This window comes from Sander vitreus, chromosome 23 (assembly GCF_031162955.1).
Source record: "Sander vitreus isolate 19-12246 chromosome 23, sanVit1, whole genome shotgun sequence".
In the NCBI taxonomy this organism is placed as follows: domain Eukaryota; kingdom Metazoa; phylum Chordata; class Actinopteri; order Perciformes; family Percidae; genus Sander; species Sander vitreus.
Window position 1 is genome coordinate 6,727,962 of NC_135877.1, and position 19,268 is coordinate 6,747,229.

Sequence of the window (19,268 nt, forward strand, 5' to 3'; positions counted from 1 at the left end):
TCTCATTATGTGGCAAATAAACGACTTCATTTTCTTAATATCAAATGTATGAGAAAAGCAGTCATCTTTTTCCAACTTTTAATTTTAAAATCAAACTCACTTTTAAACCAGAAATTTGAAGCACAAGCTTATCAGTGCAATTCTAATAAAAAATAAAGTCTATATCTGGCCACGCATGTTCTTTAAACTGAGATAACTGTTAATGAAGGCCCACTGAGGGTCAGAGTTCCCCGACCTGATTATTTCTGGCTTGATTATATAACCACGAGTAGCTTCAGCGCTTAACATAGCTCCCTCAGTCACTGCAGATAAGCCTCTGCAGCGATAACGCAGCTCCACTCAGGTCCATGAACACAGTTTGGAAGGAGAGAAAAGAGGTAATTGGCTAGTTTGACTGAGCGTGCCCTGAGGGTAACTTGAGTGAATCCATTTTAGAATAAAATCGGACTAAGTGAGGCTGCGAGTGCAGCCCGCAAGGGGACATAAGCAGCCACAGGTAGCGCTGGCATGTCTTAAACCCCATGACACCAAATGTATAAAAGAAGAAAACTGGAGCCTTCATTTGCCTTCACAGCTATTGTTTCTAACTGTTTAGAGATAAATCCGGCTGTACCCTGTATTCAATATACTCTACTGGAAGTATTACTAATTAAGGGGGCGTCAGGGGGTGGGCAGGATGACTAAGTGAGATTTTGGGTGAAAAGTGAGAAAAAGGAAAAATGTTGTTAACAAGAGTAAAGCAGCCAATCTTTTGCATTACTTTGTTTTTAGTTGGAAACATGGTTCAAAATATATTAGAGCTGACAGGTTTACCTGTTAGTTGATCAACCGAAAACTAATTTGATAATCATTTAATCATTTCAGTCACTAATTAAAAAAAAGCCTGCTTCTTAATTCGGAGGAGTCACCATTTATTTTTGTTTTATGTGATAATAAATCGTATACCTTCTTGTTTTGGACTAAAGTCAGTATATAATACAAATATACTGTATTTTATGGACAGTCTTGTACAGATGTGACTGGTATTGTTGCTATCTATCTATCATACAACTGAGCTTAAGGCAAATTTAAACACATTTCTAGCTAATCATGTGAAATCGTGTTCTACATTTATAATATCAGTTTATTATCAATCTTAATATATATATATATATCTAAGTTAAGTTTGTCATTTATATGGCATAATTAAAAAATGTTATGTTCGTTATACTGCATCATGGGAAAAAAAATACAAACAGGTACCAATGGGTAGACTATGCATTATTCTTTTCCATACATCTTTTAAGTTTGCTGTATATCAAACCATTCTCTGTGTAGGAAAATAAGACCAAAGCATGGTCAAGTTCAAATATGCATACACATCTTTTAGCCAATCTTATTGTTTTATTTTTCTGCGCCCTGTGTTTATTTTTTTGTGTCAGTCTGGAAAAAATAAGACGAAGCAGAGTAAAGTTCCAGTATGTCATCGTGTCTGGTGTCTGTGATTCCTAATGGCATCACCGGCCGCTGATTGGCCGCCCCTCCCGCGAGCTGCAGAGGTGGAAAGGGGGCGTGCACGCATCTCCGGCGCGCTATATGTACGGTTGTGCGCCTCTCCGGGATCAGGGAGAAACGCTCAAGCGAGGCGAGAAGCAACAACAGCCAGAGCACTTGGACATTACATACCGCGTAGCCTACTACTACAGCAGACCCAGCCGGACTCCATACACACGTTATTCCAGCAGCATAGAGCAGTGGAAAAGTTTGGAGAAATGCAGTCAGTGTACCAGCACCTGATCAGCCTGCTGTTTGTCTTCAGCAGCCTGCAGGTTATCCAGCTGACGGAGGGCTGCTCGTGCGCTCTGACGCACCCGCAAGACGCCTTCTGCAACTCCGACATAGGTAAGGAACGGGTTAAAACCATCCGTTTACTGCTGTAAATCAGCGGGGTTTTCATTTTTACCCCGGTACTGCGAGCAGATGTTGAGATAACAGTGCTGCCTGTCACTCAATACGGGAAAGAAGACTGAGCTGCGATCAATGTAGGTACTGGATGCACGTCATTTTAGTAAAGCATGTTTTCAGCTAACTCTCTCGTTTGAGTATAAGGGAAACTAAATAAGTTGCTATTAAGATCTAACTACTTTTTACTTCCAAATATTTACACCACAACTACTTTTGCTTCGTTTTCAAAATGCTATTAGTATAATAATGTATTATAGCCGTCCAACTAGTAGTCAAGTGTTGTTTCCACTATGTAATTGATATCGTAATATAACAAACCTATGTAGTTTATGGTCAGTGAAGGACACCAGTGATGCTTCTTAAAGTGATGGCTGTTGCACTAAGTCAAGGGTCCCCTTACAATTTCGACATTTCCTTGCTTTTCATCCCCACATTGATGAAGTTTTGATTTTATCATATGGCGGAGTGGTGGTGTGAGTGGGGTGGGTGGTGTGACTTAACACCAGTTGATAAAAGGATCCAGTCAGCTTAGATGTTTCAAATCGTGCTTATTTATCTGCACACTCTGGTATTTCTCTGTCAGGCAGCCACTCTGTTGTAACTCAGATATGCCCGGCCTCTGGTGCACAAACAGCGCAGGGGGGGTGGGGGTTTACATAGCTTTTTTTTTTTTTACTGCCTGGTTATAATTTCTCAGACTCCCCAGAATAATATGAACTTGGGATCTGGCTAAGCCTGGAGCGCCAGTCCAACCTGGCCCCTGTTTTTAGATAACACTGGTCAAGACTGGGATTATCTGATCTGCCCTGTAAGGAGAGACACAGTTTTTGGGTTGATAGTTGCAGGCAGTTTGGGGGGTGAAATGTGTCCAATGGGACAGGAGGGCAGCTGATTTCTAGTGGGAAAGGAGGCACGTTTCTTTTCACTGACAACCTGTCACTTAAAGCCACATATACGTACCTAAGCAAATAGTCTTTTTCAGTGCAGCTGATATTTTGCTTCAATATCATTTGACCCAAAAATGTGAAACCATCACGAGGCTCTCTTAAACCCTGACACATAATCAAACAATAAACTCTCAGTCTAAACTGAGCACGCACACACACACACGCGCACACACACACACACGCACACACACACACTGCAGCCATGTGTTCGCAGTGTCAACTAACACGTTACAAGGGAAGAGAGAGACGCACACACACTGCAGCCATGTGTTTGCAGTGTCGACTAACACACTACAACGGAAGAGAAAGAGACACAGACACACACACACACACACACACACACACACACACACACACACACACACGTATTCTTAATAAGGTGAATGACAAAAATAATCTAGCTTTTACACTTTGGTTTTAGTACAAATTAAACCCCCGAGATATAACATTAATTTAACATTAATTAGTGAGCTTTGAAGGTGATGGTAGGTGGAGTTTGTTAACGTTGGACAGAGCCAGGCTAGCTTTTTCATAAGCAGTGTCCTATTTACTCAATACGCTACATCACTGCACTACAAGGCTTTTCCTTTTCCAAAGGCTACTCCAAATGCAGCCAAGAAAATGAGGCTTCTTTGTCCAAATTCAGAGGACACAACCAGTGTAGTTTAGGTAGGCGTAAGTCACTTCTTTTAGTTCTGACGTGGGCAGGAACTCACTATGATGCTTTGGTGAATCCTCTGTAGAGTCTTAGAAGGGAGGAGGTCCAGATTTAGCCTACTAGCCCTCTGAGGGCCCCACCTTTTATAAGAGGAATCCTGTGAAATAGAGATATTGCACTTGGTCAGATATTACACAAATGGTCACTTTGTCTCTTGGTCTTTGGTAAACCCCGTTTTCCAGGCAAGTGACCCGGTTGGAGCAATCAAAAATGGCGCTTCCAAAAACACATGCGATGCCTTTCACAGTCCTTCAGATAGCTCATGGTGTTGGAACCCGCTGAGATTTGCCAGTGTAGAATCTGGGACTGACTTCAATGGGCGCAGTGATCATTGCGAGCCCCACAAATCCCATTTCCAAGGTCCTGGCTTAGCTCAAGGTGTGCTTTGAATGCTTGCAGCCACTCTTACACCACAGTCCTCGGAGGGAAACACTTCTGAAACACCGGATTGGATTTCCTGGACTTCCGTAATTGTAATTAACGAAGTCCAGACATTCAAGATTTGTGTAGGAAGCCTGAATGGTTTGAAGTGATCCAGCTTTTATTGTCATCTTTCCACATATGACCTAAAATACAGGTTACATGTCCTGGCTAATGTTAAAGCAAGTCGACGCATCAGTTCAGAGGCTTAATGTGAATGTATACAGAACACATTATAAACTGATTTTCCAATACTGGTTCATTCTTTAATTTAACGTCTATTTCTGCTTGTGTTCCCAAGCCAAGTTAAAACACGGAGACGTGTAAAACAAAAAGGTACAGGATTGAAATGCTAATGTGGCGAGGGAGAAACCCTGTAATTCTCACTGTCGACATCAAAGGCGAAAGTCCTGAATCATCCCAATTTAAGACCCGTAGTTGAGTTCAAAGCTCTTGTTTTCTTGGCCCTGACCCATAATCACCCGCAGGCACTCCACTGGATGAATCACAATGAAGTTAAAGGGTTGGCAATTGGGATACTAGAGTCTGTCTCTTTATTTGACAAGTGTAATTATTTAAAAGTGTTTTTAGGGTCCTGCTTTCCCTTTATTTTGATAAACATACCTGGGCACCAGGCAATGACCAGGCTGCTTTCTTGTGCAGAGACCCAGTTGGCTGCTATTAGGCAGCTGGGTTTAAAGCAGCCCATTCACAAGGGGAAATGAGCAGCGCTTGCGTCCCCAAAGCAAGAAAGATTAGAGGCCCCGAGGTAAACTTTGACACTGAGATTTGACGTGGCTCTGTAAGGACGCTATTTCCCAAGCGCTCGTGATGACAGAGCAAACCTTTACATGCTTGCACTCCGAACCAGGTCAGTTGCTGAGGATTAGCGTGATATGTGTTTATGCTCGGTTTGGGATTGAGGATCAGGCCATTGAGAGAAACGGGTCCCGCCCTGCTGTGGGTATTTTGTGCAGCATAGAGCAGCTTTGTGCAGCATAGCAGGTTTAGAGTGATGTATTGCCTGGGGCTTTGTGATGGCGCTCTCCTGGTACCGCTACACTCTCCTCCTTCTACTAATGAGTAGCGTTTAGTTAAATCACTACCCCCTCTGTCAGCTGCACCCCCCCTCCTTAACTGCAGGTCAACAGGTGACAGATGATAATCTGAGGGAAGCCAGGACTCCCGTTATGAGATGCATTATGTAAGCTTGGATCAGATATCCGTCGTTTTCCCAAAAGTGAGCTAAAATATAATGAGATGTCAAAGGTTCTGGATTCCGTACAAGCCTGGGATGTTCGTCCTACGAGCCAGGCGTATCAAATGTCCAGTCCATCCCTCCCTTCTCTGATGACCACACAGCCGCTCAGGGGTCCACCGTTTTAAACAGGAGGCTAGCAAGGGGGGCAAGGGACCCAATCAGCCCAGCAAACAGCTCAGTTCACCTTCAGTTGTACTTGCTGTAAAGGGAGCATTGAGTACTTTGACATTGTAACAATTGTAATACAATTTATTTGTCACCAGAATGTTATCTATGGTGGTTTCTAACTGTCAAAAAGAGTGAAGTCACACTTTCACGACGAGAGCATTAACATAGATAATCCAAGCTACTATCAAACGACTATTAAATTACAAACAGGAATTTACAGTTAGGTAATCATCTGACCGACAAGTCTAAAAAGAAAAAGGTGAGAGGCCGCCAGCGACAAATTGACACGGCGAGTGAGTGAATGACAAAGATAAGAATAGAGAGATAGGAAAAGCAGGCATTAAGGTAGCAAGCATGCCCAGATACTGTAACACCAGGCCAACTGACAAGGCTTCAGGTATTGGCTGGGACTCGCTTTTCAAGCGCACCTAAAGATACTAATTTGGAGACAGGGCTTTGTTGTGAAGGAATTCATTTTAAATGATTTTACTAAAGACACCAGTTTTAGTATAGACAGCTAGCGTTTATGAGTTCAGATGGCATCGCATTTAAATTGAAATGGATTAAAGATTCCCATGACTCAATCAAACAGAAGCATTTGTCACCTTGTTGAAAACTGGTTCTAATCAGGTTATCGGAGGTAGTAATAAAAACTCATACTTCATAGGCTGCCTTTGCACTTTGCCAACCAGTATGTAAACGTTGCAGGCTTTATGCTCCAGCGTTTTAGCAGATTCAGTTTCAGTGTTTATTTTTGAGCGTGGTAGTGTGTCGTCTTGAGAATTCCTCCTCCTCCCACTCGCCTCTTCAAACTTGGACCACTTTCTGCATACTAAAATCACCGTCACCCGCCCCGTGCCTCGCTTTACGCGCGCACACACACACACACACACACACACACACACGCACACACACACACGTATTCTTGTCATGCCTGCAGTTTGCCACATTGTACGTAGGCTGAAATAAATGTTTAACTAAATTTCATGCTCACCTCAAGATTTAGCATTTGCATTCAAGCTTGTGTAATCCCCTGCTTTAGGCAAGAGATACTGAGTGAAAAATGGATTCACTTCTTTTTTTTTTTTGTTGCTTTTGTCAGACCGTGGTTACCTCTCTTATCACGAAAACGCCTCCCACTCTTGAAAATGTATCCTCTGCAGAAGATGAATACTTGTGCGTCACATCACTGGCCTGTAATTCCTCATGTTTAGCAAACTAAGAGGGGGAGAGACTCCGATAGATATTTCAACTCCGATAGATATTTCAACTTGACAATATTACTGCCTTATTAACTGTTAAATTCATAGTACCTGAATAAGTTTGGCCAAAAACGGTTGCAAATATAGGTACTTCAGCTGCCATAATCACCATATTAACCACCACTAGTAGTGTAAATTAGGTAATTAATCAGTACAGATGTACAGATGTACAGATGTTGCGTTGTCACCAGACTTCTTAAACTGGTGTATTACTTATGTGAAGCATCAAACAGTTACAGCACTATATAACAAATCCGCGTTTTTGCATGAATATGTAAATGAATGCAGAAAGACGCCACATTTGATCAGATAGTCACCTCTGTCGGGGAAACAGTGGTGTCAGTCGGAGTTCAATAAAAGTTGAAGTGAATTTATATCCTTGTGAGGTACTGTATACAGACATATGCACATGTACATGCAGTTAAAGCACAAGTGGTACGTAAAAAAACAAGAGTTTAGAAGGCAGAAACTACTACACAGTATGCCAATAGTTTCCAGTTTAACCAAGGTGTTACGGATTGTAGACGTGAGGGGGCAGCCGTGTGGTCGTACGTAAATATAACTGCTGAACTGAAAAGAGGTCAAGGGGTCACTGCAGAGGAATTACACAAATCCTCTGTCTCTGGGGCAGCTGAGGCCCTTCACACATTCCTCTGGATGATGGCACCATCACTGGCCAATTAGTGGCTGCCATCCAACAAGAGGGGACCTATCTGGATGTACTTTGGTAAAATCAGCTGACCTGTGGCCCTTCAAACACGAAAGCTTGTTTCTCCTGAGGGTTGCTTTTGAGTTCAGGGCAGAGGAGAAAACTAGGTTTTGGGGTGACACTTGAAAAAAATAACGGCAGGAGTGTATTTAACAGAGGCAAAAGTATCTTGTTATATCTGCACATTCCTCTGTAATTGTGCCCCGCTTCCTTTGTAATTGCAGCGGCAAACGTCTGTCAAACTGCATTTGGGTGCATTTAGCAGAGGTCCGTCAGGCAATAGCGCTCTTGGTTCATATTAGAAGAGTTGACAGATTAATGGATGAAATGTTCTGCAGCAAGTTATTGTGAAAGGTCAGAAAGCGGAGGGCAGGCAGCGGGGATTGGTACATCAAAACCAAGAGCTCTGAAATGACATTCGTTTGCCTTGGTTGTGTGCTTTCTTGTGAAAGTCAGTGAGTCATAACACAATGCAGACAGGTGAAAAACAATCACCTTTATGCTCTGCTGAACAGTGTTGCCTCACATGCAGTTTGAAAGATATTTCCATTTTGCAGTGTTGTAGTGCTGCATGGTTAATGGATGGTTGATATTCTAAAGCACCGTTTACCCTCGAGTACCTTTTTAGATTTGACGTTCTGTTCACTTGCAGTGCCTTTACGGCCTCACGCAAGTACAGCAATAGGATTATTAGCCACGCTAGCGGCGTGACTCTACTGATGGATGTTGGTTGGTCCGTCCACCACTTTGGTCCACAGTGAAATGTCTTAACAATTATGGATTGCCATGAAATCAAGGTTCCCAGAGGATAAATCCTGATGACTTTGGTGATCCTCTGACTTTTTATCTAGTGCTACCACTGTTTTTCGCCTAATGTATCAACAACTATTCGATTGATTGCCTTTCAAATTTCATACAGACATCCGTGGTCTCCAGAGGATGAATTGTAATAACTTTGGTGATCTTCTGATTTTTCATCTAGCGCCACCATCAAGCCAAAATTTCACCTTGTCCAATCCTAGCTGTAACTAATTAGCTAATGTTTGCAACACCCTAAACTAAGATGGTAACCATAATAAACATTACCTGCTTAACATCAACATGTTAGCATTGGCATTGGCATTGCATGCTCATGTTAGCATTTAGCACAAAGCACCCAAGTACAGCCTCACAGAGCCCTGAAACCTCATCTGACATGTCTGTCCTTTTGGCAAAGACAACTTTAAAAGAACTATCCTTTATATTTCGCATTTTCATTCATGATCAGAAGCATTTCTCAAATACACCAAATTTAGCCAAAATGAACCAAATAAAGAACACTATGTTTCTATTGGTAAGCTCCTGGATGGCCACATTCCTTTGATTTGTTCAAACTGGTTCAAAATAAGTTTTTGAGGTTGTTTAAATAAACGCTTGGTTCAAACTGGGGTCTTCATGTCCAAAATAAATTTGTGGTCACCACTTTTGGGTGGCCATGCTGTAACTGCTTCCTGTTGGAGTTCTATTTTTATGCCCATTTAAAATTTGCCTGGAAGTAGGACAGCAAGACAAACCGAGACCAAACAGAACATGCCACATGCCTCATTTCTTTCTCCAGTAAAAGAATGAAAGGCTCATCATTTCTTTTCCTTTCTGGGGAATGTGAGCCCCTGAAGAATGTGTTAAGGAAATTCCACCGGGAGAAGATAACAAACATGGCCAGTGTTAGTTGTGTCTGCAGCCGGTCGGCTGTGGGCAGCAGGTGAACTTCACAGATGATTGACTGCTTATCCAGGGCCCACAGCCCTGGCCTTTCACAAGAAGCCTCCACACTCCAACATGAGTGAAAGCAAACAAATCAAAGTCCCCCCTGAACATTTTCACCTCGCAGACGTTTACATGAGGGTCCTGCACACCGATAAGATCTTTTTCAAGCCCTGATCTCAATGTAGAAGGAAACAGAGGAGACACATACTGCACTTTTTTCCCCCCTCTGGTTTTTAATCCAGCAAAAATCTGATTGGAGTCACATTTTGCCAATTATGATGTGAATAATACAACTGCAAAATGAAAACCAAGTTTCCTGTGATTACTGCAAGTTCCATCTAACATGTGAGCAGTCATCCAAAAACTCTTAAACACCAGCAGTGAGAATGATGCCTTGATACATGCACAAGGCGGCCTTTTCCTCTAATTTCTGTTTCAAACTCAAAAGTCCCTGTAGTGTTCTTTTCCCATTGGTCTTCCTTTGCAAACGGCAGCAATGCAGAAAATCGGATAAACGGATTAACTGTGGTCCCAACCGGTCCTGAAATGGTCTTCATAATGGGTTTGCAAATGCCTCCTACAGGCCTAGGCTGAGTGTTATTTGATAGATTGGATAGGAAAGCTCCTAGTTATATGTTAGAGGAATGCAACAGTTTGCTCAGATCATTTAATTCATTGTCCATCTCCTCTCTTCACAGTGATTCGGGCTAAAGTCGTGGGCAAGAAGCTCCTGAGAGATGGACCTTTTGGAACGATGCGCTACACAGTCAAGCAAATGAAGGTGAGAGCGTCAATCCTCTGCTGAAGGTGCTGATGAGCGAGACACTGAATCTCTTTCAGCTTAAAAGGAATAGTAGAACATTTTGGCAAACACACCCCCCTTTCTCGCAGAGAATTACATGAGAAGATTGATACCTGTTTCATGTCACTGAGAAAAACATGAAGCTAGAGCTGGTATGGTTAGCCTAGCACAGTTAGCCTAGCTAATCGTAAAACCGTGTTTAAAACCGCTAGACTGGCTTTGTTCAAAGTTAGAAAAATCTTACTATCACCTCTAACGCTCATCAATTGACACATTATTTAAACATTAAATAACTTAATTAATGGACAACATCTGGCTAGCTGTTCCTCCCCTCCACCTCAGTCTTTTTGATAAGCTTAAACTAAGCTAAGCATTTTATCAATAAACAAACACAATTTGTAGTCAGTACATGTCTGTCTGTGTATGGATTAAACAAATAGGTTTAGTTTTATTTTGGACAGAGCCAAGCTAGCTTTTTCCCTCTGCGTCAAGTCTATAGCTAAGCTAAGCTAAGTTAAGCTAAACACCCCCTGGCTCTAGCTCCATACTTAGATATGAGAGTGGTTTCAATCTTCTCGTCTAAACACTCGGCAAGAAATCTCATAAATGTTGAACTATTCCTTTTGCTGTAATGTCGGTAAGCGAGAAATTGAAGAAATGAACATGCTTGTCTATATACTGTAGCAGAATGCTTAAGTTGGACACACTGGAATAATTGGCTTAAATTGCAATTTCCTCAGTTGACTTTATTTTTTTTGGTTTTTATTATTGCCCCTTTTTTTTCTTCAAATGGTCAGATAGAGTTGGAGAGGTCATGCTCTAAGACCCCATACATTCTCTGCTATGTATATAATGATTCTGATTGAAACTAACTGATTTTATTTTATTAGGCTCCCCATTAGCTGATGCAGAACATCAGCTACTCTTCCTGGGGTCCACACAAAACCTAAACCATTACAAAAACCACTGAAAGTGGTATTAACATAAAAATATAAATTTTCTCCCATTTAAGATGCTCTTTGATATCCTATTTAAAAGCACAGGCACATAAAATGCCATACCCTGGATGTGGCAGGAACTGTATAGTTACAAGACTGTCTATCCGCCCCCTCAGCCGCTGTGTGATAGCTTAAAAGCAGTTTGGGATACTTAGCATGAAAGCCCGCTTTTCACTTCCTCTATATTCTTACATAACACTGCATATTTTTGACAGATGCTGTCATCGGCCTGCTGCTCAGACAGGAGCCAGGCCGGAGGATTAGCGGGCTTACAGGCATTACAGCTCAACCAAACTCCTCGCTCCGAGTGTAAACATTTCACCAGAGTCATGCACTGCATCAGTACAATTCCAGTTTGTACAAAAGCATTAAGTGGCCTCTTGTTAGTGAAGCACACCAATAACCACTGTAAGGATTAGCCTCAGGAATGAAATGTGGCCTTTGCACCTCTTGGGTTATTTATTTGTATTACAGTCTGCTGGTTTACACTGCAAACAGTGGTTTTCCTTGTGGGCTATAATATAATGCGATTCCCTCCAAATTTCAACAAATCTTATGAGACAGATGCCTTTGGCATTCCCAAACCGCCACAGTTTCAGGCTTAAGTAACAGTTTGTTCTGCTTTTCTGGGAGCAATGCGTCTAAACAGGGATTTCCTGTTGTTCCCAGACAAATAAATTACACTGAAGAAAACGCAACAGTTCTCAGGGCAAACACTCACTGTTGGCTCTGCATACCCAGGATTAATAAAAAGGAGCCGATGTCCACAGTTTAGCAATGCCCTTGCCAAAACAGCATCAAAGTTGAAGCACATTACACAACGTAATCATGTTATCTATTATTTAGTTAAGGGCAGAGCCTATTACTCCATCTCTCGAGAGGCATTCCTTAAGGAATGTCATCTGATAAAGCCAGTGTACTGTTTTCATTCCGGATTATTTAGAGTTGAGAGTCAAGGGTGTGGAGTACAACATTGCACTTTTTTTATTCGGGTTTAAACTCCAATTTTGTTTTTTCGTGTCTTTCAGATGTACAAAGGATTCGACAAAGTCCAGCATGTGCAGCACATTTACACCGACGCTTCAGAGAGTTTGTGTGGTGTGAAGTTTGACATCAACAAGTACCAGTACCTGATCACAGGTGAGCTCACTGGCTGACATTGTTTTTTTTTTTTGTTTTTTTTTAAATCAATGATCAACGTTGGCAGGAAAGGGTTTTACGAAAGATGCTACCAAGCTCCATTATGGGAAGTGTAGGTTTTTGGAGCTTGACCCACACTAGGGACTAAAAGTCAGAATATCTCAGCATCTGCTGCTTTGATTTTGACTATTCTTTTTCTCATCTGTCTTTCGCAAGACACCCAACTATATGGAACGATACAAAATAACTGGAGTGCCCCTTTAAGCTTGAGGGAATTTGCATTACTGCACTCAAACGATAACAGGATGACAGCCAAAAAGGTCCCATTCACTGAAGAAGTTCATGGGGTATGGTCAAAAGCTCTGAGCAAAGCTTAATAAGTACATCTTATTAAAAACTTATTATTTGGCCTGACATACTCCCTCCCCCCCTCAAGGACTTCTTCATTTGTCCTGTGACACAACCTTTTCCACTATTTATACCCTACTATTTGCCACCACATTTGCAAGCAGGCAAACCGAGGCCCTTTTTGAAAAAAATAAATAAAATGTTGCACTTACTTCCCTTGACTTCATAAATAACTGTCACTAAGTCCTGACCTGTAAATACTGTAACTGCACCCCACAGTGCAAATGAACGAGCCGGCGTTGCCAGGCAGCGACGGCTATGTTTACCCAGTCCGGCTGCGAGTGACATCACTGACGTCTTTCGCTGCTCTCAAGGCGTCTATAATAAGTCACTGCATATGAACAAGGCTGCATTACGGGCAATTTAAAGGCACCAGGTCCTGTGAGACGAGCTGCTTGGCTCTTCTTTGATTGAGCCTCGAGTGCACTGGCCCTGATTAGTATTTAAGAAGCATGTCACACACTCGACACCATGTAATAAGCCTGCGAGTGACTCCAGTAATCCCAGTGCGGCGATGCAGGCAGAGCGGGAAGTTTCGGGGTCGAAGAAGCACATATTTGTGAGCTGTCAAATTCCCGCGTGGTGACAACACTGTGAAGGAGACATACGGTGACAAATCGTGACGTTCCTGAGTGCTCACAGGCCACCGCGGTGCACCTGTCTCAGGAGTCGGTAAACCACAAACGGCCTGGCGCTAAATTTAGACGTCTGCTGACCTTTTGATATTCAGAAATAGGGGTGTTGGTTTAATATGGGCTTACTGTGTGAGATTGTCTTACCATAGAAAAACAAGTTGGATTGCTTAAGCGGTAAGTTTATATTATCCTATGTTACATGTGGAGGATTATGAAATTAGACAAATAGCAAAATGACATACCAGCAATATGATGCAACATCTGATTAAGTAACTGCCAATGAGGCTAAGATTAGTAAAGTTATTGGTTTTCTTAAAGCAAACACTTCGGAAAACACGGAATCTCCAGAAAACCAGAAATCTGGATGATGCTATCATCTATGCTGTGTTGGCAACGTCTGTCGATCGGTTCACCACTTTTTTCCAAATATCTCAACAACTATTGGATGGATTGGCATGAAATCTACACCTGTGTCTGCAAAAGAGAGAAGTCCTATCCGCGCTACCTGATAATCAGGTGTTGACATTTGAATCAAATTTTAAGAATGAAATCTCAACCCTCGCTGAAACAGCAGAAAGCTGTTTTCAAGTAGTACTTATAGAGCTTATGCTGTAGTTTCAACTTGTGATTCAACATGTCAACCAATACCCTGCGTTCTTTCCTTCCTCAGGTCGAGTGTACGATGGCAAGGTCTACACGGGGCTGTGCAACTTCAACGAGCGGTGGGAGCGCCTCTCATTGGCCCAGAAGAAAGGCATCAACCATCGCTACCAGCTGGGCTGCAACTGCAGGGTGAGTGGAAACCAGCAACCTCCGACCGGCAAGGACAAGAAAGATGAGGGAAGAGGAGGCGGGAGGAGGAACAAGAGAAGGAGGAGCTAGAGCTTACTGCTCCTCCATTTTACAACTAAAACTAAACCTAAAACTGCTGCAACGGGTTGACCCCTTCTATAAAGTCCACTAGAGAGTGCTTATTAATGATTACAGGAGGAAGGAAATACTTCTAACAGAAGTAATGTGAAGGGTCAGACCAATGCAGGCTCATTAATGCTACTGTGTCACTTCTATTGCTAAAACCATTTACTCATACTTAAAACAACCCTCGCGGTTACATTGCTGTTGTTAGTGAGACTGAATTATGAGTGTACTTTCCACTTGTTATACATCATGGATGTTCAGCAAAAACAGAAATAGAGAGAAAACAAGTTTTACTACTATTACTGGGAGTTATTAAAGTCTTCATGCCCAGTTTTTATGCGACTCAAACATGTAGCCCGCCGCTGTGCAGCTGCTGACCCGCCTCATAAACGTCCTACTGTTACAGCAGCGTCCTGGACATCTGCTAACACTATCGGCCCCTATCAGTATAAGTGGATTAGCAGAGAGACCTATTTTGTTCCCAGTGCGGGCCAGTGCCCGTAAACTGTGTTCAGTGTGTACATGGCAGCAGCCCAGAAGGCATCCAGAGAAAGCCAACAATCAACTGAGACTTCAGTCTGAGAGTCAGTAAGCACAGGCAGGCGTAAACATCATCACATCAACTCATTAAACGCACTCCGCCGGCCTCCGCATTCCTCCACAAATGATGATTTACTGCACTGGAAAGCAGGAAGAATGGCGTACCGGTTAGAGAATTATCACATCTATGAAACCACTCAAACGAGGAAGTTATGCCGAACATCTATGAACCGCTGGGGACACGCTCTCCAGGCTTGAATAACACCCAAAATGGGAAGTGTGCCTTCTAACTTGCTGGCTCATTCATATCCAGATAAGTGCAGCTCCATGCAGCTGATGACTTTGTTTTGCTGTCACTAAATACAGCATTTCCGTTCATCACCTCTCTGAGTAGTCATGTGAATTTTCCTGTGAATTCACGCTGTATATTCATCCGTGAAGCTGCTTTTTTGTGCGAGCACCTGGAGGTGTGGTAGCACAAAAGACGCTCAGTAAAAACTAACTGAATCATTACAAAACTACAAAAACATCACTGCTTCAGGAAGATGGCTGACATTCATTTAACATTCCACAGCACAAAGCATACAGATGCCAGGGTACACTTACTGGTTTTGTACTTGGTTATTTTAAAAAAGCTGCCTATTCACACCTCATCTAATAATGTGCTGCAGTAAATGACTGAAAGCTGAAAAGCAGTAGAGAAATGATGAGATTCCATGTTCTAGATGTTTCACCAAGCGCATGTTCACGCTTTTATATTTCAACCAAATCATATACTCACTTCCTTTCTAACACGCTTATTTCTCTTGTACAATTGTGAGATTTGGTTCATATGTTAATAGTCATTAAGCTAATTCTACTTTGGCCTTTGCACAAACTTCTAGACTGTAGACTCACTGTTGAAGTTGCATGCTACTAATTACGGTTAGCTTTAACAAGAAAATAAACTCAATACAGCATGTCCTTAAGCAACATAAAAGGAAACTATACTTATTCGCTTTCTTGGCAAGATTTAGGTGAACAGATTGATAGCGCTCTCCCCTCTGTATGCTAAATGTGAAGCTAGAGCCAGGGGACCGTTAGCTTACGTAGCCTTAGCCTGTAAGCAGGGGGAAACAGCTAGCTTGGCTTTATCCAGCTTTTAAAAAGACACCTACCAGCTCACTAATTAATGCATCATCAGCTAATGAATTAAACAAACAATATACAACTTGTTAATAAGTGATTTAGAGGTGCTAAACTTGGGAAACTTGTCTCTTCATGTTTCCAATCTTTATGCTAGCTAAGCTAATTGCCTGCTGGCTCTAGCTTGATATTTAGTGTACAAAGATGAGAGTGGTATCAATCTTCTTATCTAACGCTCACTAAGAAAACAAATAAACCAATTTCCGAAAGTGCCAAACTATTCTTTTGAGGTTAACCTAGCTTTAGATTTGAAATATGAAGGTATGTAAGTCATATTAGAGAACATACCAAGAAAAGAGAAAAAATAGAGCAAAGTAAGGATGGGGATGAGTTTGAAAATATATTAGGGTATATTGTTTACATAATAAGCAGGTATGACTATTTTAGTAAAAGCCTCCTTGTAGAGCATGCACCTATTTATAGAGGTTTACTCCTCGACGCAGCAGCCGTGGGTTTGACTCCGCCCTGCGGCCCTTCAGTTGTCCTGTATAAATAAAGGCCTAAAAATGCCAAAAAAATTATCTTAAAAAAAACGACAGTGAGTCTACACTAGTTGTTGCTAGTATCCAGTTTTGTTTCCTGCTTCATGGCTACATCTTTAGTTTCGCTTCTGTCTCTGTAGATTAAGCCCTGCCACTACCTGCCGTGCTTTGTGACCTCAAAGAACGAGTGCCTATGGACGGACATGCTGTCCCACTTCGGCTATCCCGGCTACCAGTCCCGGCACTACGCCTGCATCCAGCAGAAGGAGGGCTACTGCAGCTGGTACCGGGGCACGGCCGCACGCGACAAAACCACCATCAACGCCACCGACCCCTGAACCCCAAACGCACCCTGCCCCAAATCCACTGCCGCCTCCCTGACTCCATCCTATCCCGATATCTTCTAGAGTATTACAGGACTCTTTAAGCTCACTGGCCTGGGTGTCAGCCTCTTTAAAAGGGGCAAAAAAAGAGAAAAGAACAAATCCATTACAGTGCCTGTTTCGTAGCACTTCTGATTGAAAACAATACCTTTTTTTGTCGTGCAGATCGCCCTGTTTAACTTTCATTTTCCCACAAATCAAACTTTGCACCAAACCTTCTCTTCAGGGTTCAGTGGTAAAAAGACAGACATTTATAAGGCCAATAAGAAGTGTAAGACCTTGATCAAGCTCTATTGAATCTTCAGATTTTTAAAAAACTAACTGACCTGTATACAATTAAAAGTATTAATAATTATCATTGGTGTTAATTAGCGACCTGCAGTTAGCCTACTGCTAACCTAGTATTTTGGTCATTTTATGCATCGAGGCGGTTTCTTAGAAAAGCAAGGACTGAAGGTCATGAAGTATCAGATTAATTTCAATCAATGAAAAACGAACAGCCAATGATCACTATGTACATTTTAGATGTAAAGATGTTACATTGCTACACTTGCTAGCATTACAATATAACAAACGTCTGCAGTTTTACACATTAACAATACAGATGGAGTGCCAATGTGAGGTTTGATCTCTGAAAGTTATACCTCTCGTAAGTTAATATCCCTTATATTATTTTTGAAAATGGTATTGTTTTACAGTGAAGTATACATCGATTATCTTTACAGTTTTTACTGTAACATGTGTCTTTATGGATAGTAGTATCTCTGCTTACCTGAATGTTTGCAATGTAACTCATTTTGCAGTTATATCACAAACAACGCCCTTTCTGTTGAGCACTGATGAATATCAGAGAACAGCTAGAAGTTCACTTCTTGCAGAGATGGTGATATTTTATTTTTTGCTGTATATAACATAAGCTACAGAAATGAACTATCAACTCAGCTGAAACCTCTGTAATACATTTATTTATATGTTTATTGGATGACACAGTAACTATGTGGTATTATCTGCAACAAAAAAAGAAGAACAAAATATATAATAACAGGTCAAAACTACATTGTGACAACCATCACAGCCTGTGCAACCTTCCAGAATGAAGGACCAGCATCTCCAGTGGTATGGTAATTATGGTACTTCTGTTTGTTAGTTTGATCATAGTTCCCCTGACTGGTACGCTACACCAATCTAATGAAAGGTCAAGAAAGTCAAGTATAAGCAGAGGTTTCAGACATTGAGATATTTTTTAAGTGTATATTCAATCTTTTTGTATTTAACAATTTCAAATGGACATTATATATATATATATATATATATATATAAATGAAAATAACAATATTGTCACTAAATTCATTTTTCTTCACCTGTTCCTATCTATATTCCTATCGTATTTGCTTTCCCAGTGCCATACCTTCAGTCCATTCCGTGAACAGACACAGATTTGTTTCAAAGGGAGTAACATCCCCTTATTCACTGACACTAAGAAAATATTAGATCGCTAATGCACTGTGGCTTTGACCAAGTTGGTTGTTTTCAAAACATTTTGGGAAATATGCTTATTTGCTTTCTTGCTTGGAGCTAGATGAGCCAGTTAACTTAACTTACAGTCCATATTCTAAGCTACGCTAACTATCTTGAGGATGTAGCTTTATATTTAACGGACACACATGAGAGGGATAAAGACATTTGCGTCTATCAGCAAGAAAGTGAATAATCTTATTTCCCAAAATGTCAAGCTTTTTTCTTTTTTTCTTATTCATTCATCTCCATTCCAAAATAACAAACGTGTGCCGTTTTCCCTCAGTTTTCTTCATGTGAAAACAGCATTTAAACCACCTCCGGACACTAAAGCTAAAGTATGATCAAATCAGAGGAGGAAGACAGGGATGGTTTATACCTACTCAATAAAAGGCCAATATCTGCCTGATAAATGTATCTAAATTACAGTACAATTATTTGATTTAAGTAGTGTTAGTCTACCATGTTTAATTTTGCACCACAAGTACTCAGCTAGTCATCTTCATAGCCTGTCGGCCTCCTCTTGATAATACATCTTTGGCTCTAGTATGCAACATACAGTCATGATTAGGTATCATTTAGTTTTTAAGAGGTTACAAAAACGGTAATATTTAATGACATTTGAGGGAAACTTTATGTAAAGCAAACAAATCTACGCCAGTAGAGATTTATTTTGTACAAAGCGTGTCCTTTCTGTCTTTATACGTGTTGACGAGGCTCTTTCACCAGCTGTGGCGTTTCTGTCTCACTATTTCTGTGGTTCATGTTTGTGTAAATATACTGTCTGCTTAACACAGAAACACTTGGTCAAGTTTGGAAAAAAAAAAAAAAAAAAATCCAATCAAGGAAGCTGTGTACAGTCTGTGTGTAAACACTGATTCCTGAAGAGAGTGTGTGTGTGTGTTTGTGGGAGGAGGGCGGGGGTCCCTTGTAGGGGTTATAGAAATGTTTGACTTAATTTCTGTGTTTTATATTTTTATAATAAAGATTTAATGAAAAACGCGTCACAGGAGGTCTATGGTGATTCTTTTTTTGGTCCGAGTGGGTGTCTGTTCTCTGTAGTGTGTTAATAAAGAATAATGTCTAC

General features: G+C 41.3%; 2 protein-coding genes across 2 annotated transcripts in view; one reads left to right on the forward strand and one right to left on the reverse strand.

Annotated features, from left to right (window-relative positions):
- Positions 1–19,268, reverse strand: part of syn3 (synapsin III) — a 113,060-nt gene that overhangs the window by 46,270 nt on the left and 47,522 nt on the right. The window lies entirely within an intron of this gene.
- LOC144537625 (metalloproteinase inhibitor 3) lies at positions 1,585–19,188 on the forward strand. Its single transcript, XM_078281377.1, has 5 exons — positions 1,585–1,881; positions 9,874–9,956; positions 12,004–12,115; positions 13,829–13,950; positions 16,424–19,188. Exons 1-5 carry the CDS (start codon positions 1,752–1,754, stop codon positions 16,619–16,621), a joined length of 645 nt encoding a protein of 214 aa, XP_078137503.1. The 5' UTR covers positions 1,585–1,751; the 3' UTR covers positions 16,622–19,188.